This window comes from Lolium rigidum, chromosome 6, assembly GCF_022539505.1.
Source record: "Lolium rigidum isolate FL_2022 chromosome 6, APGP_CSIRO_Lrig_0.1, whole genome shotgun sequence".
NCBI lineage: Eukaryota > Viridiplantae > Streptophyta > Magnoliopsida > Poales > Poaceae > Lolium > Lolium rigidum.
This window is the reverse complement of record NC_061513.1, coordinates 111,313,466-111,334,721: the sequence shown is the minus strand read 5'-3', so window position 1 is coordinate 111,334,721 and position 21,256 is coordinate 111,313,466. Positions and strand designations below refer to the sequence as shown.

At 45.2% G+C, this 21,256-nt stretch overlaps 2 protein-coding genes and 1 non-coding gene across 3 annotated transcripts; all 3 read left to right on the top strand.

The window, feature by feature from the left end:
• The first annotated feature begins 4,622 nt into the window (after window positions 1–4,622).
• LOC124667208 (callose synthase 11-like) lies at window positions 4,623–10,955 on the top strand. Its single transcript, XM_047204521.1, has 2 exons — window positions 4,623–9,984; window positions 10,611–10,955. The coding sequence occupies exon 1, from the start codon at window positions 4,623–4,625 to the stop codon at window positions 9,981–9,983; it is 5,361 nt and encodes a 1,786-aa protein (XP_047060477.1). The 3' UTR covers window position 9,984; window positions 10,611–10,955.
• Window positions 7,609–7,689, top strand: LOC124668785. Its single transcript, XR_006991867.1, has one exon. It is a non-coding gene; the product is annotated as a small nucleolar RNA J33 (small nucleolar RNA).
• A 2,584-nt stretch (window positions 10,956–13,539) lies between the features above and the next one.
• LOC124665373 (uncharacterized protein At4g28440-like) lies at window positions 13,540–15,262 on the top strand. Its single transcript, XM_047202784.1, has 2 exons — window positions 13,540–13,950; window positions 14,816–15,262. Exons 1-2 carry the CDS (start codon window positions 13,716–13,718, stop codon window positions 15,001–15,003), a joined length of 423 nt encoding a protein of 140 aa, XP_047058740.1. The 5' UTR covers window positions 13,540–13,715; the 3' UTR covers window positions 15,004–15,262.
• Window positions 15,263–21,256: the final 5,994 nt, after the last annotated feature.

The window sequence follows — 21,256 nt, the reverse complement described above, 5'->3', positions numbered from 1 at the left end:
ACAATGCCAAACTGCAAACAACAAACCATCTACAAATCCAATCCAATAATAAACGACTCGTCTTGCCCAACATTCCAGCACGAATGGCAAGAATAGAAGCATATGCCTTCAGGACCGGGTCACGAACAAAGCAAGACACACCATAGCATGACCTCGACTCCAAAGCAAACCGAACCAACATACTTCTTGTCATGAGCCTAGAGGAATTGGCGATGAGGAGGCAGGATCCAGATGACCTCGGGGGAAAGATGCGGATGAAGATGTCTCGCTATGCCGTAAATTGCGCCCCTGAAGCACAAGCCCAGGGCATGAGCCAACATCGGTAGCGTCTCATGGCCTCCGTCTCCAATTATCGCACTAGCCCTCCCCCGATGACCAAGACAACGTCTTTAAGCACATAACGACCTCGTGGTGCCGCCGCCAGGATCGGTCGCCGGACCTAGGGTTCCCCCCGTCATCTAATGGGAAGGGGCACGGTGAAGGCCATGAGTATGCCTTCAAGAAGGAAACTGCGCCCTAAGGTGTCGCCGTGATCAGCTTCGGCTTTCGCCAAGCAGGGCTTCCGCCTCGGCCAATCACCGTGACCACACTGTCGAAGCTGGACTGGAGATGGAGGGTGATGAAGAAAACCACATGCTTGGTCCACCACCACCGAGAGGAGACGAACACCAGCGTAGGAGAAGGGCACCGACCACCACCGGCACCTGCACGACCACTGAAGCCTAGACCGTCGTTGCCAACACCCCCACGGTGCCAGCCAGCCAAGCGCTACTGGCACCGCTACTGCGCATGCCTGCCTCCGCGGCTAGAAGCGTCGGCCCGCCCAAGCCTATCTGGGCCCGTGCCGGCCCGAAGCTCACTGCCACTCCAGCAGGAGCGCCTCCACTGCGAGGCAGTCGAGCCAGGTCCGTCTCCGTCGAAACGTGCTTGCCGCCCTGCAACACCTCGTCGCCGCCTCGCCGCCGTGTGAACCTCGGCGGTGGGAAGGGCGGACGGGGGAGGGGGATGTCGGCAGCGCGTTCGCCCTTGAGGCCTAGGGTTGGAGGTCGGGGGTGGGGGCAGGGCTTTTCCTATTATAGAAAGCTCACACATGTGATTTTCTCCTTTGTAATTTTATTCAGTCCAAAAAATAAATCACGAGAACATCTGAGTATGGGGTTGCGTACCTACCTGTCTTTACAGCTCTGGTGCACGTCAGCGAGCGTGCGGAAGCATTGCCTGGCTTGGACCGGAGTTGGATTTGAAGAGAGAAGATATTTTGACGGCGCAGAGAAAGAGAGAAGATAATTGATGCGGTACAGTTGGGAGTTGGGACCTGTGCAGCGTTCGGAGAGAACAAACCGAGCCACTGAGTTACCGGGCCCACACAAAGAGCACCAGGTCCAGAGCATCTCCGCGAGGAACGAACGGAACGGAAGGATCGAAACGTCTCAAATGCGCTAACGGCAGGAAGGCCGGGCAGGTGGCGACTGGCGAGCGAGACGCCGGGGAGGCGGCGCTGCGCAGGGGAAAAAACAAGAGAGCACGCACAGCACAAGGCACAGGACAGGAGGAAGCCAGCGGAGTGGGGCAGCGGGAGAAGTGAGAAGACTAGCCGGTAATGAAATCCGTCTCTCAATTGCTCTCCCAAATCCCTTCCTCCTTATGCAGAGGTCAATCCTAATCCTCGGATATTTTCCCTTTGTTCTCCCTCTCTTTGATCAGGTGCAGAGCCTCTGCAGTAGAGGTGAAAGAAGATTGAGCAGGTGACGGCCAACGGAGGGGGCAGCCAGGGGTCTCAACGGCGACGGCCAGCGGAGGGGGGCGGTACTCGCCGCCGGTCGATTGAGCAGGTTAGACCTCGAAACCATTTCTTCCCACCCACCGGTGCCAGAATTTACCGCCTCCGTAGATCGCCGTTAGCTTCGAGGTTCCCCCAGCTCGGAACGGTCGCCGTCGTCGTCCGAGCCGAGCGGGGCCTCAGTGGTAGTTTAGTAAATTATCCTAAATTCCTTTTTTTTTTGCGAATAATTATACTAAATTCCTAATGACGTTCCTGTTGCACGTCCCGACTCCCGTGCGGCGTGCGCTGATCTTGTGGCACCTCTCGCGAGCTGAGAGGCGGGCCCACGCCCACGAGGGTCTGCGGTGGCCCACTTGCCATTCTATACTGACGCAGTAGGCCCATCTGCCTGCGGCGTGCGTTTCGCCTTTTCCGGTCATGGCGTCAAGCGGCTACAGAGAGGACGACGCAATCAAACAGCGGCGTGCGGCCAGGGATTTAAAATAGAAACCGGGGTCACTGCCAGCAACGTTAGTCTAGGGACCGTGCGGATTTCAAATCTGCAAGCATTGTTGTGTGCTGGTGAGGACCACCGGAGCAAAAAAGCGTAAAGAGGTGTAGTCTTTTTCTTTTTAAGAAAAATAGTCCGTTTTCTTAAGCTAAGAAATTTACCAAGGGAATGATGTCGTTTCCTTTTACCCCCTTCACTTTGACGGTGATGTAGCGAGGCTGCGGTTTCTGATCAGTACCAACATTTTAGGCCTTAGTCATGTGTTGAATTAATAGCGCCGATTAGACCAAATACCAGACACTTACAAACAGCTTAACAGGCAACACAAGCAAACTACGGATTACACAAAAAAAACACAGCCTGGTACACCTAGACCATAGCTCGACGTCGAGAGGACACCTGGAAGGCAGCGAGGTCTTGGGGGAGGCCACCGGAAATGTGTCATCGTCTGCTACAACCAGACAATAAGCCACAAGCTCCGATGTCTTCACCTCCGGAAGGACCCGATGTCCGTCTCCCTGGATTGATGGGTGTCGCAACGTCGGGACGCAAAGAGATTACCCCAAGAACATGACAGAACTAAAAGAACTACGTTGTCGGGGGAGAAGCCATCGGAGACACCCATGAAGCTTCACCAAGAACACCACCACCAAAGGTTCAACCGCAACACCCAACTGAAGCTGTTGGACGAAGATGCACCAAAGAAGATAGGATGCCATGACTCCCAAAGAGAGGAGAGGTAGTCTAGAATGGTACCTCGACGAGGCCTTCAAGTAGGAGCACAACTCCGGTGGCAGCGTCATTGTCGTGGCCAGCAACGCTGACTACAGGTTTCCCCAGCAACTCTAGCACGAACAAGGGGCAAGGGGACAAACACATCAGGCTCGGGGATGCTTCTCCTTCAGATCCGGAGCAGGCCAACGGAGCAGCCCTGTGTCGCGACCTTCGGCCACCGACTGCACGCCACCCGTGCTGCCGAGGGAGAAGGACATCACGCACAATGGCCACAGCCGGCCGCAGAGTCAACACCGTCCTCAACCCTGGGGACCGGTGTTCCGTAGCCCTCCACCCAAGGCGAAGCGGCGAGATTCCTGTCGCCGTCGCCACCTTCACCGATGTCGCTTAGGCTTGCTCTGGGCCCATCTAGTTGGGGAAGGGGGAGGAGAGGCTAGGGTTTCTAAGCCCCCGAACTGCCTCTTGGGAGACGGTGCGAGGGAGGGGCCAAAAAGGCTATTGCTCTTGATCGGTACTAACCTCTCTAGGGTGGCGCAAACACTGACAGTGAAAAGCAAACAGAAAGCGTTGTTAGAGGCTTTTAAGACAAGTTATTAGCATCAATTATGCCCGGAAAACAAGCGTCACGAGGACAGGTTCCCCCAAAAGCAGTTGCTGCCCATCGGCGACAGATACACCTTGATCTTTCGGAAAATTTTGTCGTGCCCTTTTTCCTCTGAATTTCACCTATAGATCTTGATTGACGTTGGTGGTTTTATATGTGCCGTGCCGTGCACCGCTTTCAGGCTGCTACCACTGCTGTACCCCAGCGCTCGCGGTCTGGTTCTTTTCGGCTGTCAAGCGGGGACACGGCACGTGAGCCGAGCATGTAGGCAAGTGTTTCCAATTGTAGAGCAGAAGTAAACAAAAGTCTGATGGATTCTTATGCCATATGGCTCCAAATTAAAAGTTCCCTTCGCTTTCTCACCCACAATTCAAAAAGTTATCACACACGTAGTCCTTTTTTCCACCCATCTCTGGAATAGGAGTGAAAGGTCGCTCCAGTTTCAATGTAAGATTGACCACCGAAAGCGTTTTGTAGACGAGTTCGCTAGGATTTCCAAACACGGGAAAAAAACATGAAATTGCTAGTACTGAAAATTTCGCAGCTTCACCCATTTGTAGATTTATGATGCCACCATTTCCTTTTTCTTTTTTCGTCCGTAAAATCTAGATTGCAATCTAGCATTAGAAGAAACTGCTGGAGAAGATGATGAGACGCCACACACCGATGTGATGTTCACTTGCTGACCTCCTTTCTGTACTTCCATTCATTCTTATCAGCGTCATCATTATCCCAACCGAAAAACACAGCGCACGGAAACACTAGCAAAGGTTAGAAACCCCAGAAGCAAAGCAAACCAACCCCCTCAAACCCCAACAGCCAAGAACACAAACGAATCCTGTAGAATCGAACAAACGCGCCGTCTCATGATTCTCCCCACAATCGCCGCCTCCTAATGTACTTCCTCCTCTGCTCAATCTTGATTCTTGACTGGTTGAGACTGTGCCTTTGAATGAATGATTGCTAACGCCGCCGCCGCCCCCTGTTTTGCAGCTGCCTGAGTGTGAGAGATGAGCCGCCTCCGCAACCGCCGCCCGCCGGCCGGGTCGGCGGCGGCGTCGGCGGAGCAGCCGCCCGTGCAGGCGTCCTACAACATCGTCCCGATCCAGGACGTGGTGATGCACGGGCAGCACCCGTCGCTGCGGTTCCCGGAGGTGCGCGCGGCGGTGGCGGCGCTGGTGCACGTCGCCGACCTGCCGCCGCCGGCGCTCGCCCGCGGCTGGGACTCCCACCGCGCCGACCTCTTCGACTGGCTCGGCCTCACCTTCGGCTTCCAGCGCCACAACGTCACCAACCAGCGGGAGCACCTGGTCCTCCTCCTCGCCAACGCGCAGCTCCGCGCGGCCGGCACCCTCGCCCTGCCCCGGGACCACCCGCCGGACGTCCTCCACTTCTCCATCGCCCAGGACATCCGCAAGAAGCTGCTCAAGAACTACGACGCCTGGTGCGCCTACCTCGGCCAGAGGCCGCACGTCCACGTGCCCCGCCGGAACGCCGGCGTCGACGTCCGCAGGGAGCTCCTCTACACCGCGCTCTACCTGCTCATCTGGGGGGAGGCCGCCAACCTGAGGTTCATGCCGGAGTGCCTCTGCTACATCTTCCACTACATGGCGCTCGACCTCAACCACGTCATCGACCGCTCGGTTGACATCGAGACCGGCCGGCCTGCAATCCCCGCCGTGTGCGGCGAGGACGCTTTCCTCATCCGCGTCGTCACGCCCATCTACACCGTGCTCGCGGCCGAGGTCAAGGCCAGCCACAACGGGACCAAGCCCCACTCCGCCTGGAGGAACTACGATGATGTCAATGAGTACTTCTGGAGCCGCCGGGTTTTCAAGCGCCTCCAGTGGCCGCTGGACACATCGAGGGGCTTCTTTGTGCCGCCGGGCAAGTTTGGCCGCATTGGCAAGACTGGTTTTGTGGAGCAGCGGTCATTCTGGAATATCTACCGCAGCTTCGATCGGCTGTGGGTGATGCTTATACTCTTCTTTCAGGCTGCCATGATCATTGCATGGGATGGTCGCGCTTATCCGTGGCAGAGCCTCAGGTTCCGGGACATCCAGGTCCGTGTGCTGTCGGTGTTCATCACTTGGGCTGGGCTGCGGTTTATGCAGGCGTTGCTTGACGCGGGTACTCAGTACAGTCTCGTGTCCAGGGAGACTAAACGGATCGCTGTCCGGATGGTGCTCAAGGCGTTTGTTGCTGCAGGGTGGACCATCACATTCAGTGTGCTTTATGTGCGGATGTGGGATCAGCGGTGGCGAGATCGCAGGTGGTCCTTTGCTGCCAATACCAGGGTGTTGAATTTCCTTGAGGCAGCTGCTGTGTTCATCATCCCACAGGTGCTCGCGCTCGCCTTGTTCATCCTTCCCTGGATTCGGAATTTTACGGAGAAAACCAATTGGCGGATTCTGTATGTGCTCACCTGGTGGTTCCAGACCCGCACATTCGTCGGCCGTGGTCTGCGCGAGGGGCTTATAGACAACATCAAGTATTCCTCCTTCTGGATCCTCCTTCTTGCTGCCAAGTTTAGCTTCAGCTACTTCCTCCAGATCAAACCGATGGTGGCGCCAACAAAGACAATATTCACCCTCCATGACATCCGGCGTAACTGGTTTGAGTTCATGCCTCACACAGAGCGGCTCGCTGTAATCATCCTGTGGGTCCCAGTTGTCCTCATCTACCTCATGGATATCCAGATATGGTATGCAGTCTTCTCATCGCTTTATGGGGCACTTATCGGGCTTTTCTCGCATCTGGGGGAGATTCGCAGTGTTGGGCAGCTGCGGTTGAGGTTCCAGTTTTTTGCGAGCGCAATGCAGTTCAATTTGATGCCAGAGGAGCGCCTGGATAGGGTTCATGGTGGCATCCGCATCAAACTCTATGATGCAATTCACCGTCTGAAGCTGAGGTATGGTTTTGGCCGCCCGTACAGGAAAATCGAAGCAAATCAGGTGGAAGCTAAGAGGTTTGCACTGATCTGGAATGAGATCATTCAGACTTTTAGGGAAGAGGACATCGTTAGTGACAAGGAAGTTGAGCTTCTTGAGCTTCCACCAGTTGTATGGAAAATTCGTGTGGTACGGTGGCCATGCTTGCTGCTGAACAATGAGCTGCTTCTTGCTCTCGGTCAAGCAAAAGAGCTGGTGGCTGATGACAAGACACACTGGAGCAGGATAAGTAGCATTGAATACAGGCGATGTGCTGTGATCGAAGCTTATGACAGCATACGCCAGTTGCTGCTGGAGATCATTGAGGAGAGGAGTGTTGAGCACATTATTATCAATCAGCTGTTCCTTGCATTCGATAATGCTATGGTAGATGGGAAATTCTCTGAAGAGTACAGACTGAACTTGCTTCCTAAAATCCATTCATCTGTAATCACCTTAGTCGAACTGCTACTGAAGGCAGACAAGGATCAGACCAAGATAGTCAACACCTTGCAGACCCTCTATGTCCTCGCGGTTCATGACTTTCCTCAAAACAGGAAAGACATAGAACAGCTGAGGAGAGAGGGGCTTGCACCGTCAAGGCCGACTGAATCCGGGTTGCTCTTTGAGGATGCCATAACATGCCCTGGTGAGAATGATCTTAGCTTCTACAAACAGGTGAGGCGCCTGCATACAATTCTCACATCCAGGGATTCCATGAATGATATCCCAAGGAATCCCGAGGCTCGGCGGCGTATATCTTTCTTCAGCAACTCCCTCTTTATGAACATGCCTCGTGCTCCCACAGTCGAGAAGATGTTGGCATTCAGCGTTTTGACCCCGTATTACAACGAAGATGTCCTGTATAACAAGGACCAGCTTCGTCGTGAGAATGAAGATGGCATTTCAATCTTGTATTATCTTCAGAAGATCTATGAAGATGATTGGGGAAACTTTTTAGAACGCATGAGGAGGGAGGGAATGGTTAAGGACGAAGATATTTGGGCTGGAAAATTTCAGGAGCTCCGACTTTGGGCCTCATATAGGGGCCAGACCTTAGCAAGGACTGTTAGGGGAATGATGTACTACTACAGGGCTCTGAAGATGCTTGCTTTTCTCGATACTGCGTCTGAGATAGACATTACTGAAGGTACAAAACGGCTGGCTACCTTTGGCTCAGTTAGGCATGAAAATGATGTGTATCCAATGAATAATGGTCTCCAACAAAGACCTCAAAGGAGGTTAAGCAGAGGAGCCAGTACTGTGAGTCAATTGTTTAAAGGTATGGAAGATGGTGCTGCTCTCATGAAGTACACCTATGTGGTCGCTTGTCAGATATATGGAAACCAGAAAAAGGGGAAAGATCAACGTGCCGAAGATATCCTGGCTCTTATGAAGAAAAATGAGGCCCTCCGTGTTGCCTATGTTGATGAGGTCCGTCCTGAGATGGGTGATATGCAATACTATTCTGTGCTTGTAAAATTTGACCAGGCCTTGCAGAAAGAGGTTGAGATATACCGGATTAGGTTGCCAGGCCCGCTGAAACTTGGAGAGGGTAAACCTGAGAACCAGAACCATGCCATCATATTCACAAGAGGTGATGCTGTACAAACAATCGACATGAACCAGGATAATTATTTTGAGGAGGCTCTCAAGATGCGCAATCTGTTAGAACAGTACAGCTATAATCATGGAAGCCAAAAGCCCACGCTGTTGGGAGTTCGAGAACATGTTTTCACTGGATCTGTCTCTTCACTTGCTTGGTTCATGTCTGCACAGGAGACAAGCTTTGTTACCCTTGGGCAGCGGGTTCTAGCTAATCCACTGAAGGTTCGGATGCATTATGGGCATCCAGATGTATTTGATCGCCTTTGGTTTTTGACCCGAGGTGGTTTAAGTAAGGCATCCAGAGTAATCAATATCAGCGAGGACATATTTGCGGGTTTCAACTGTACCCTACGTGGTGGCAATGTTAGCCACCATGAGTACATCCAGGTTGGCAAGGGCCGTGATGTTGGGCTTAATCAAATATCGATGTTTGAAGCTAAGGTTTCCAGTGGTAATGGTGAACAGACCTTGAGTAGGGATATCTACAGGCTTGGTCATAGAGTGGATTTCTTTCGGATGCTTTCAGTGTTTTATACAACAATAGGGTTCTACTTCAACACCATGCTGGTGGTCTTGACAGTTTACACATTTACCTGGGGACGCCTGTATCTAGCTCTGAGTGGTCTGGAGGCTGGAATTCAGGGCAGTGCTAATGCTACTAATAATAAAGCCTTGGGTGCCGTGCTAAATCAGCAGTTTGTCATTCAGCTCGGAATCTTCACTGCCTTGCCAATGATCCTTGAGAACTCTCTTGAACTGGGGTTTCTACCTGCTGTCTGGGATTTTTTCACAATGCAGATGAACTTTTCATCTGTCTTCTACACATTTTCAATGGGAACAAAAAGCCATTACTATGGCCGAACGATTCTTCATGGTGGTGCAAAATATCGTGCTACTGGCCGTGGCTTTGTCGTGCAGCATAAGAGTTTTGCTGAAAATTACAGGCTTTATGCTAGGAGCCACTTCATAAAGGCGATAGAACTTGGAATAATACTGACTGTGTATGCCGTTCACAGTGTGATTGCCAGGAACACACTTGTTTACATAGTCATGATGCTATCTAGCTGGTTTCTAGTGGTGTCGTGGATCATGGCTCCATTTGCTTTTAACCCATCTGGCTTTGATTGGTTGAAAACAGTGTATGACTTTGAGGACTTCATGACCTGGATCTGGTTTCCAGGTGGTATATTTTCGAAAGCTGAGCACAGCTGGGAAGTGTGGTGGTATGAGGAGCAAGATCATCTAAGGACTACTGGCCTCTGGGGAAAGATTCTGGAAATAGTGTTAGATCTCAGGTACTTCTTTTTTCAGTATGGGGTTGTATACCAGCTCAAAATCGCAGATGGAAGCAGAAGTATTGCGGTGTATCTGCTTTCCTGGATATGTGTGGCTGTGATATTTGGTGTTTTTGTCCTAATGTCATATACTCGGGACCAGTATGCTGCAAAGCAACATCTTTACTACCGGGTTGTCCAATGTGCTATCATCATTCTTGGAGTGCTAGTGCTGATATTGTTCATGGAGTTTACTGAGTTTCAAATCATCGACATCTTCACTGGCCTTTTGGCATTCATTCCTACTGGCTGGGGTTTGATTTCCATTGCTCAAGTAATCAGGCCATTCATCGAATCTACTGTGGTCTGGGGCAGTGTTATTTCTGTGGCACGTTTGTATGAGATACTGCTTGGGGTGATTGTTATGGCACCAGTTGCATTGCTGTCCTGGCTGCCAGGATTTCAAGAAATGCAGACGAGGGTACTGTTCAATGAAGGTTTTAGCAGAGGCCTCCAAATTTCCCGTATTCTTGCTGGCAAGAAAACAAATGTGGCTTGAGGTACTTCATAATAAACTTTCTTGATTTTTCTGCATGTACCGAGCATCCACTTATATTACTAAACTACTTGCATTTGTACACTGAACTGTGATGCTGCAAGTAGTGGAACTTATAGCTTAGTGTCCTAGGAATCGTACTATCTCAGGCAATGACATCTGAAGAGTCTAGGAATGATATTTGATGCTTCTAATTGCCAAACTGATGCTTTCAGTAATGATAAAAATAGCTCTGTTTATAATGCGATTACCATGTTGGGCTGGTGGCATTGATGAGCTCAACTTCTTCGCAAAATCAAAAATGCTGAACACTAAAGATAGCTTCTTGTGTTATCTGTTTATCGTCACAGTCTGTATCATATACTGCTAAGTTTCAGATAGCACGACAGTCATTAATTTAGTTCTCTAGTATGCTCACATGTGCCTTTGTACGGAAACAAAGTTAGTACGGAACATTTAGAATTAAGTTGTTGTTCATGGAAGGGGGTAGCCCTTTGAAGATTATGCTAAATAACCTCATTCCTGCAGGGCCCTAACCTAAGTTATAATCTTGCACCGGAAAAATACTGGACGGTGCACTTTCAGAATAGTTCTAACCCTGGGTTTTTCTTGTCCTGTTCTTTTTGGCAGGTTCTAACCAGGTTGTCGCAGTTAGGCAATGATCATTCATCTCTGTACAGCTCCAATCTGGAAAGCTTTCGGTGACATAGCTTAGATCCATATTGAACTCTTTTGGTGGCGCTACTAGCGATCTAGTTTAGATGTTCAGATTGGCATAACTCGGGAGATTTAGGCGTTGGGTTTGGCACCTTTTTAGAGCTAGTTGTGTGTAGATGATTCTGCTGCAGCACCAAACATGAGCACCTTAATAGAGTTTGTTGACCTGGCTAGAAATTCCATCTCTTGTACTAGGAGAAAAGTTGTGTAATTGGTTGATGGAAATTCCTCGTTTTGCTTGATTAAAATTGGCGCCTCCATCCGCTCGCTAGAAGAGACCTGTGACAGTTATGTGGTGCTGCTGACTTGCTGGTTGCTGCTGAATGTTGCAGTCTCGGTGGTTCAATGCCACAAGATTTGCTGTGTACAAACTGCACCACTCGAGCCATCCTGTTGGTAGGGCACGCTCTTAGCCGGTTATTACCACAGCGGTGAGGATGCGTTTGTTCGGTACTGCGATTGTTTGCGGTGATTTACCTCACTAGTTTTTGCTTATTTGATTGTTGGGTTAACTAACCTTAGTGCCTCTTTTTTTCACATTGGTTACAAATGAGATCAGCACATACGGGTCTGACGAACTAGGTGCAGTCGATAGTTTGGATATTTTGTGGCAGCGGGCGTGTAAAGCAGTTGTCCCTAGAGTAGTAGTATGACTGTCATAAAGAAATTTGATTCGGTACATAAATTTAGCCGGTAGAGTTAAATTGGCCCACTGAGCTTATAGATACTAGATAGAAATCAAAGTCTATGTTGTAACTCAAATCGCCTATCTACCTCACTTAGAGCATCTCCAGTGGTCTCCAAAAATCTTTCCCCAATATTCCACTCTTCTAATGTACCATAGGACTGTAAAAAGGAGGTTTGAGTAGATTGTAGAATTACTTTAATTTCTCTTTCAAACCTAAACCAGAAGGGTAAATTCCTTCACTCCTCATGTGTTCCATTCCTTTATATCAAAAATGAATGAATAGCGTCATCGAAGTAAACATCTCGTCCTATGCATTTCCTCCAATATTCATCTGAATCAAAAGGACTCATAAAATTTCATCTGTGTCTATGACATTTCTTTTTGTGGGGAGTTTCTATGACAACTATAACATGTACTCAATAGCTACAAGTATTTTTGCATTTTCTTATTGTGCAACCGACAACATTATTTTATTGATTCTTGCATTTTTTCGTTCTTATAGGGTTTCATGTACCATGCCATTCTATTCTTGCCTTTTTCTATTAATCTGTTTTTTCAAATCTTACAAAGCAAAAAGGCCCTCAAAGGATTATTGAAGGACTTCCTTCATTTTTTTTTTGTAAAAAAAGACTCGTGTCCAAAAAAAAATCTTGTGTGTGGCCTTTGATTCACATCTTTTTAATTCTTTGGAAATTTCCTATAGATTCTTGCATCATTTTTAAAGTTAACTTCCTTCCATTCAGATGCAGATGACATAACTCTTTAAAGTAGTTGTAATTCAGGGTCTCTTTGGTTCAAAGGATTTAAAAAAAAACATTTGTTGGATTCAATAATAGATTTTTTTAATCCATTTTGGTTCATTGGAACAAATGATCAAAAGTTTCTATAGATTGCTTTCCTACATGTCAATTCATAGGATTCCGACTAGGACAACTATTACTTGTACCCAATCTCTACAAAAAAATTATACAAATTTTATGTGGTGCAACCACTCAACTTTTGTTACTCATTCATGTGTTTAAGATTCCTATACCATGTGCCATTACATTCTATTCCTCCATTTTTTTCAGTACTATGTGTTTCAAATCGGCGAACCAAAAAGGTCCTCAAAGGATTATCGGAGGATTGGTATCCATGGGTGCTTATGTGGGTGTCATTTTATTAGTAGGATTTGAATCCTGGGGATACTTTCGTATGGATTCTTATGTAGATCATTTTGGGGGAAACTTCATCCATACAAACATCTTATTATACTTTCTCTTAATCTTCATGTGTGTGGAACACTCTTTGATGCCATCTATATATCTTTTTAATCCTTTATAACTCGAGAAAAAAAAAATAACATCCTTGTTCAATATTTTATATTCCTAAATTTGAAAACTCTGTGAATTCAAACGAGCTCTTAAGGTTGAGCTTGTTCCGTTCTCAACTTTTTTTTCCGAGGTATATTCCGTTCTCAACTTAGCTGAACTTAGGGTGGCGGCGTATAGTATCGCTAAGCATGCGAAGCCAAAGATCTTTACAAGCCATTTTTAACATCATGCCAATTATACTGGATGGAAAAGAACAACAAAAAACCCATTAGAATTGAAGAAAGCAATCAAAAACCACCAGAGCCAAAAGTCTAAAAGAGGGATATTTATGTCATGAAAAAGTAAAAATAAATGGAAGAGGGATATTTCTCGGTGGGATGCACCAAGATGTCATTCAACCACAGCAAGACAGACTATATATTCCCCAATCTCCACTGATGGACTAACAAGCATTTTCGCCTTTTGGAAAGTAGAAACGGATAATGGCATTTGACTCCCCACGGTAATGTCTATGGCTCCGATAAGACTAGCCACAATGGGAGTATCATAGGTAGTATCATGCATGCCATGTAGGCAAAAATCTGATGTGGCACATCAATTAATGAAGAGAGAGGTGAGAGTAGTATCATAGGTAGATACTGTATCATAGCACGTAAAACTAGAAATTTTAGTGGCAAACACATCATGTACACATATTTGCATTGAGATTCTACAAAACATTAAATATGATGAAACTATGATACCAATTCATGATACTATGCATTGTAGATGTTGTATCATAAACTAGTATCATATGTATGATACTAGTCTATGATACTTCCCATTGTGACTAGTCTAATGGTAGTAGTAGGAGTAACGCCTAATTTAACAACTCCTCCGCATCGTTAGTGGCCTCCTCGATCACAGGCCCCGTATTAAAACTCACCCCGTCCCATCTAGGGTTTCCTCCCGAGTCCAAAGCCCGCCCTAATCCTGTTTCCCAGCTTCTTATCTGTAACCTGTTTTCTCTCTCTCTCCATGGCCACGGCGGCGGCGGCGGCGAAGCGGAAACCGGTGTTTGTGAAAGTAGATCAGCTCAAGCCAGTCACGAGCGGCCACACGCTCGTCGCCAAGGTGCTCAGCTCCAAGACCGTCCTGCAGAAGGCCCGCGCCGGCGCCGGCCCTGGCCCGGTGGCCAAGCCCACGAGAATCGCCGAGTGCCTCATCGGCGACGAGACCGGATGCGTCCTCTTCACCGCCCGCAACGAGCAGGGTACGATCTGGCCCTCTTTTCTCTGTAGTAATATACTCTTGGTGGCGTCATGCGTAGTCCTTTGACTTGGGGGTTTGGTCAAAACCCGCGTGTTTATCGCTAGATACTTGGATTGGTACATCAGTGAATCGGTGTGTATGTAGGCTTATACAACTACTTTAATGGGATCTTAATGTACTATGTTGGATTATGTGAATTCACAGTTTTCACAGGTGTTCACAATGCGAGAATTGGTTGTAAAAAAACGTTGGATGTCCTGTCAAATTTTTAGCCCCTCAATGCATGATAAATAACAGTGGTCTATTGGATGATATTTTGTAGCACTGATTATAGATATAGTATCTTTGGAACCTCTTTTTGTTAGGAAAATATTTTGCGACACCCATTGTCAAAAGCCCTTGAGCTCCTAAAAGTTCGCTGAGTCTCTTTCGTCAATCAATGTTATTATATGGGAGCCATTAGTACGATATATAGACATTCAAGCACATTTTAAATTTATTGGAAGATAATTCCATTATGCTTTTAAAAAACTGATTGTTTATAAGAGTGCAATGTTGGATCGTATCGCTTTAATCATAATTTCATTTTATCTGCGACATGTTATTTTGAAAGTTTTCACATCTTACTTTATGTTCTTTCTTCCAATATACATAATGCATAAATAAATGATTATATGAAAATATACTCTGCATGTTAAAGAACATAGCAATCTAGATCGTTCTGTAATCTGTTCACTTTGTTAACCCTCAACTCATTTGTTAGGGCTGTTGGTCTGACTTCGAAACATAAATGCATCATTAACTGACTGGTTTCGTAAATACGGTTTTATGTGTGCGACGTCTAACAATCATATACATTTTGACAGTTGACATGTTGAAGCCGGGTAATACCGTTATTATTCGCAATGCAAAGATTGATATGTTCAAAGGGTCAATGAGGCTTGCTGTTGACAAATGGGGCCGTGTTGAAGTCACTGAACCGGCAAGCTTTGATGTAAAGGAAGACAACAATCTCTCGCTTGTGGAGTATGAACTTGTCAACGTGGAAGAGTGAATGCCGTGTCTATTTAGCTATTATTAATCAGAAGTGCTTTCAAAGTGTGCTGGTCAAATTCTACTTGTTGAGTTGTCAAGAATGTGAAAGCTAGAGCTTCTGAGTTTAGATTGGAGTTGTTCGCTCGAACTATTGCAAGTTCATTCTTACCATGCAAATCTATCTATGAGTCATTGTTAGTTGCTGCAGCTGTTGTGTCCGTAAGAACAAATGTCATGTGCTGATCAGTGACATGCTGGTAAAATCTTCATCTTCTAAACGGATAGATGCATCTGCTGCGTCGTTAGATTTGCATTACTTTCTGCTTGTCATATCTTCCAGTATTGCTAGCTTTGGACTTGGATTATGTGCAACATTAGCAGTTGCCTCAAAGCAAGGGCTACAGATGTTGCCACAGGAAACACCGCGCCCTTCATTTTTATTGTGCATATACACAATTCAAGATCATGATGCACACAATTCAAACTTACTTCAAATCTAAAACTTGAAATTCAAATTGAAACCTAAAACTGCAAGCATAGTGTATCGTCACAACACAAGTTCCATCACATGAAACTTAATGACCTTGCTCTCCATAGAACTTAATATTTCCTCCACAAGGTCAACACTGTTCATGAACAGCAGTCTCCTAACAAAATAAAATAGTCAAGTAATTTTGTCTGTAAATTTTTAATTCACCACCCATCTCATTAAACTTGGCACTCAAAGCAATAGAAAGAAAAAACCTCGAAGGATTTTGCTGAACGACAGCGGAGGGTACAGGGATGAGGGTGCTCATGAGGATGGGGGGCAAGGGGTGGTAATTCTCACAGTAAAATAGTGACAATTAAGTTAAAACGGATTCAACTTTAGAGCCATGAGCCAATAAGTTGCAGGTGAGTTTACAACTGATTTAGAAACAACCTGTGGTTGAGTGATTAGGAGGGCAGTGGCACCCCCAGCCTAGAAGAGTTCAAACCTAAGTTCAACACTTTGGTGTCTCATTAAAGACGGAATATTTTTTAGTGGGAGGCGATGTTTCCGTCAACAGCAAGGCACCATGTGGTGACTTCGTCAATCTCAAGACCTGAAGTTTCTTGGACGCAGTCTCTCGGAGGTGCTCATAGGAAGTGTGCGTGCGTTCATAGGTATGTATGTGCGTATATATGAGCGTTTACGTTTTTGCAAAAAAAAGGTTTACAACTGATTTTTTCAGTTGTGACTTTTCAGTTACATATGAGGTTCCATCAGGTTTATACAGCTGCAATTGAGATTTTTCTAGTTACAACTTTTGGGCTACAATTTGGCTGCATCTGAGAAAAATGGTTCACAGAGCAAAAGATATTCACAATGTACATGAGTTGTTAACGTAGTCAACATTGTGAGGATGACATCACCGAATTAAGCTAATTACCCGTCCAAATGGGGAATTAAGCTAACTATCCGTTGAAAGAGAATTAGTCACGTTTTTTGTGATCTATCTGCCTCACCCTCACGTATACTTAATGATACTACGTAGCCTATAGTGAAATTAGCGCTTGGCAGAAGATAGGCCACTAACTTCGGAATACAATTCGTAAAAAAACAGAGACTCAGTGATTGGATTGTATTGCACGTTTTTTTTACAATGCCAATCACAAGAAAGATAGAAGTCAAAACAATGGGCAGCGAACACTTTCAATTAAGCATTATTTCTCCAGGAACGCCATAATCTCAGACATGAACAGGTACAGTTCTGAAGACACTTATGCGCACTGAAATCCCAGAATATTACAGACTGGGAAGAAGGCGATAAGAATGTACTTTAAATTCAATGGGGGAGGTCTGTAGCAGCGGCTCGGGCAACAGGAAATCATCCATCTACACATAGAAATGAACAATCTAAGCTCCAGATCTTCAACTGAGATCATAAAAAGTTACAGCCATAAAAACTACTTTTGCTCCATCTCCACAAATTCCATTTTGCATGAATGAAACAGAATAGACATGGCAAAAATAAATAGCATGTGTCTTCCTCCCAGACGACCTCCATTGTCACTACTCACAAGTCTATAGAGATATAAAATGGGTCAAACAGACATTCTTTTGGCTAGAAGGAGAGGCATGCAATAATCATAAGTAACATGCATCCAGCATAAAATAAGGTTGCATGTTTGCATTACATGGCACATGATCGTGAAGAATCAATTCAAGATGTTTCCAGAAGCCCTATTAGCCTAATATTTCTTCAAAATGAAAGAAAACAGAACCCTAACATATTTATGTACTTCTCATGTAAGGATACTAATGAGTACCAACTTCACAAGAATTGTAAATGAAATGCGATAATTTTAAAATAACTGGGAAAGTGGGGAGGGCCTGAGTTCCAATATCTATGTTGCTGTGTCCATGACTGATCAGATATCTTTATCTACCACATGCAAGAAACAACATAGTTTTGCACAGCAGATCTGGTTTTCCATAAAATGCATCTTGTAAGGATCTTGACCTTGTGTTTCCGTGCAAACAGCAGAAGGAAAATTTATAGAACACACTACAAACATATGCTATCATGGATACTCCTTAAAATGTGACCAGACCTGTATATTTGAGGTGAGGAGATTAAATCTGCTACATTCCACCTAGAAACTGTCACACGTCATCATTGCCAGCTGGGTCAATACAAAAGAATCAGTGACCCTTAATGTGGAAATTATTATTTATGACTACTATGTGCATATTCAAATTATAACGGTTAAATACAAAATTTACATACAGCTTCAGCTAACCAAGCAAAGCAAACGGTCTCTGGAATGGCCAAAAGACGCAACAACTACAACGGTAGCTCATAACTGGCGGTATTTGGAAGATTTTATGTACGCACAACAGTTCTTTGTGAGGGAAACTCCGATCTCACACACTTTGCAGGACTAGAATAAACATAAAAGGGGAAACAATATATTTGACCATCATGAGAAAACAAAGTATTCTTTTAGACGATGTTACGTGTTTACTTGTTCAATGATCGATTCTCCGATACATGAACTTCGATGTAAATTCCTTTAAATAAATTTCTCTCTCAGTGAACCCTTCTGAACGACAAATTAGCAAAGGAACTTAACCATCAACTGTTATTACTGGGTCCTTAACGTTTATCACCTTTTGGGGCTCGATGTTCATCTATCTTGACCTACAATAAGGACCATGTGGAAGCATAAGATTGGTTTCAGCATGCCAAATTTAATGATAAGAATTTCGGTTTTTATCTATACAAAAATGACATTCATTCACACAAGTTTTGTTGACATTCACTAAATGTATGCAGAGCATTGTCGTGAGATGGGCATTGAGAGTTGAGACACGTTACTAATATAGTGTAAAAAAGGTAATGACTACACGAGCCTATCTTAGGACAGGATTATAAGCATGATCGCCACTAACACACATCAAATTCATATGCACTCTTTCAGATTATGAAGGAAAAGTTGAGCTAAGCCGCAGTGAACTTTGTGAACGGTCCAAAACTACTCTGCTCTGCAGTCCATATCAACAAACAACTAGGCGTAATAACTGAAGCCATGTATGATCGCAAAACGAAAAACCATAAAAGTCATGAAAAATTACCTTCGGACAGCCAGCCGAACCCCTTGCAAGCCGGGGCGGCGAGGAGCGACGTCATGAGCGCCGACGCGGTGGCGCTGTGCATGGGCATCAGCGACTCCACACAGAAGCTGGTCATCTCCAGCGGCGACCTACAGTTGCCGAAAAACAGAGACGAAACTTTTCATCGAGATCCAGAGAATGGGAAACGAAAACCGAACGTTCCTAGCGAGCCAGTAACTAAGAGATCTCGTACCTTAGAAGGAGGCGGGGAGCAGAAGCCGGGAGCCGCCTTGGGAGAGGAGCCGGCCCAGCGCGGGAGGCAGCTCTGGCCGCTGCTCCGCGGAGGGAGGAGGCGGTGGATCCAGATCGGAGAAAGGATCTCGCGGCGGCGGCGGCCATTGCGACGGCGTGCGCGAGGTGCGGTGGCGCGCGGCGGTGGGAGAGGAATGGAGGCTAAAACCCTAGCTGGGCTGGACGGGGCGGCTGTTGAGAATGGTGCGAGCCATAATCACTTTATTTACAAGCCCATTTACAATAGGGTAGCTACCTACAACCTTCACGGGTTAGCCTCGCTCTGGACCAGTTTAGTTATGGGCATGTTGGCCGCCGGCCCATCGCCACTCCACATTCATGAGAATATTTTCGAAAAGAGGAGAACTCTACTCTATACATTGGTTATGGTTGTAAATGTATAATCTCCGTCCTGAATCCGCGTATGTATACATTTTAAGGATATGATATGTAATTATAAAAACTAGCGATAAAGATTTTGGTTAAACAGATATAATGGAAGATATGGTAATGCTATTATCGGGGATATGGATTCTCCGCTATATTTGATCTACTCAAGTTGAATTATTCCATTAAGTAGCCTCATCGGCAAGCCCAATAACCAATTAATACATTGATCTTTGAGAAAATCACCCATTTATCACCCAAGGTACATAATTAACCCTAAGTACGACATGTACTTAGTAATCATATCTTCGTCCTATGCTTGTCGCCCTGCAATCTTGGGTCACAGGTCACACCATGGATATCAATGATACCATTTGGGAAATGGTAGATGTTCTACTATTTTTAGATGGAACCTTCTCTAATTGATTAGTATACAATATTATCACGATCAATTATAGCTTATATTTATTTGCTAATAACTATAATTTCTCACCCAAATTCATAGTATGATATAGTCTAGATAGAAAATCGCATCTCATCATTATCTGTTTCGTTGCGAATCCGACAAGGCAATAAATATGGGGGGAGAAATATATGATCCCATATGTTAACATCCTTAACATCAGTCGATGCACAATGAAAAAGTTACAGTGGATTTGTTGAACAGATCAGGCTACAACAAAGCAAGATTTTATTTAGCATTAACATTCTTGATGGCCAGCCCAACAATAAAAACGAAGGAATGCCTAAATTCTAGGTGGGCCACAGCCTAGGTCGGCTCAACGTAGCTCCGCCCCAACCAACGCATATAACTATTCTTATTGCAAAAATAATAAGCTAAGGTCTAACAAAGTGAAAATTATAGAATACGAAGCTTAGCAAATGCAACAAATAATACTTTCTCTATCTAATGAAACATGTCTTAGATACATCTAAATTAGATACATCTAAATTTAGACAAAGTTAAGACATGAGACGGAGGAAGTACATAATATACATGACTCACTTATTTAGCAAAGATTCAATTGGTACACCAGCATCAAAATTAGCTAACATATCATGTGTTAGCATCACCAATTCTTTTTATCCGGATTCTATAAATACTAGTGCCTGCACACGATGGAGAATGAAAAAAAAAATACAGATCTAGTGGCTAGCCTTGTGAATAACCTACAAAAAGCCTTAAACAATACTCTCCCTATTGAGAACATCATAATCACGAGCAATTCCATAAAACCCGGCATAAAGCGCACATTGTTACTCGAATTTGATCCTTAAGCTGCACATTAATCCCTTCAACTAGTTAGCGACCATATTCAATATATTAGTTGGCATGGTCATGTGGGCAAAAGGTCTTGAATTGCTTACTCCTTGTGACAAAATCAGTGCTTCTTATTTCCGTTAGAATTATGTTTTGCTAGGTTATTCTTTGTCAACATTCGGGAAGAAACACCATTTTGAAAGGATCTAAATGTCCCATAGAGGTAGAGGTGAATATGTGTTCTAGAACAAGTATGGTTTTTTTAAATGGTGTGAAATTATCTAGTCGGAAAGTTTTTTAAAGCAAACCCTAAATATCTAGGCTTTGGCAAGTGCACCAAAAGTCTATGATTACAAAAGATTTTCAATTACAAAAACAAACAAGCAATTAAAAGTCTACACAACATATATCAACAACCATTATCACCGTGGAATGTAAAGTGGACAAGATACCACCGGTGTTTCTACCGAAGTTTGAATATACACTGATATTATACTCCCTATTGGAGGGTACCCTTATTCCTTTTATGTATTGCGGATGGGAATTTTTCGTTCTTCCATATGCAAGACATATTGAATTATTGTTTTTTCTAGCTCAAAACTAGCTTGAGATCGTCTCGAGATCATTACAAGCTAACTATGAACAAAATTTTACCGCGCAATCTTTAACTCGACGTAGTCTGAGCTTGCTCAAATTTTAGTATGAGTAAAGATGAACCTAGTCTAACTCAACCAAACTCGACTTGTTTGCAAC

Coding starts and splice junctions, on each gene's coding strand:
- LOC124667208 (XM_047204521.1), top strand. CDS start 4,623: ATGAGCCGCCTCCGCAACCGCCGCCCGCCGGCCGGGTCGGCGGCGGCG.
- LOC124665373 (XM_047202784.1), top strand. CDS start 13,716: ATGGCCACGGCGGCGGCGGCGGCGAAGCGGAAACCGGTGTTTGTGAAA. Junction 13,951..14,815: donor CACCGCCCGCAACGAGCAGG/GTACGATCTGGC, acceptor ACATTTTGACAG/TTGACATGTTGAAGCCGGGT.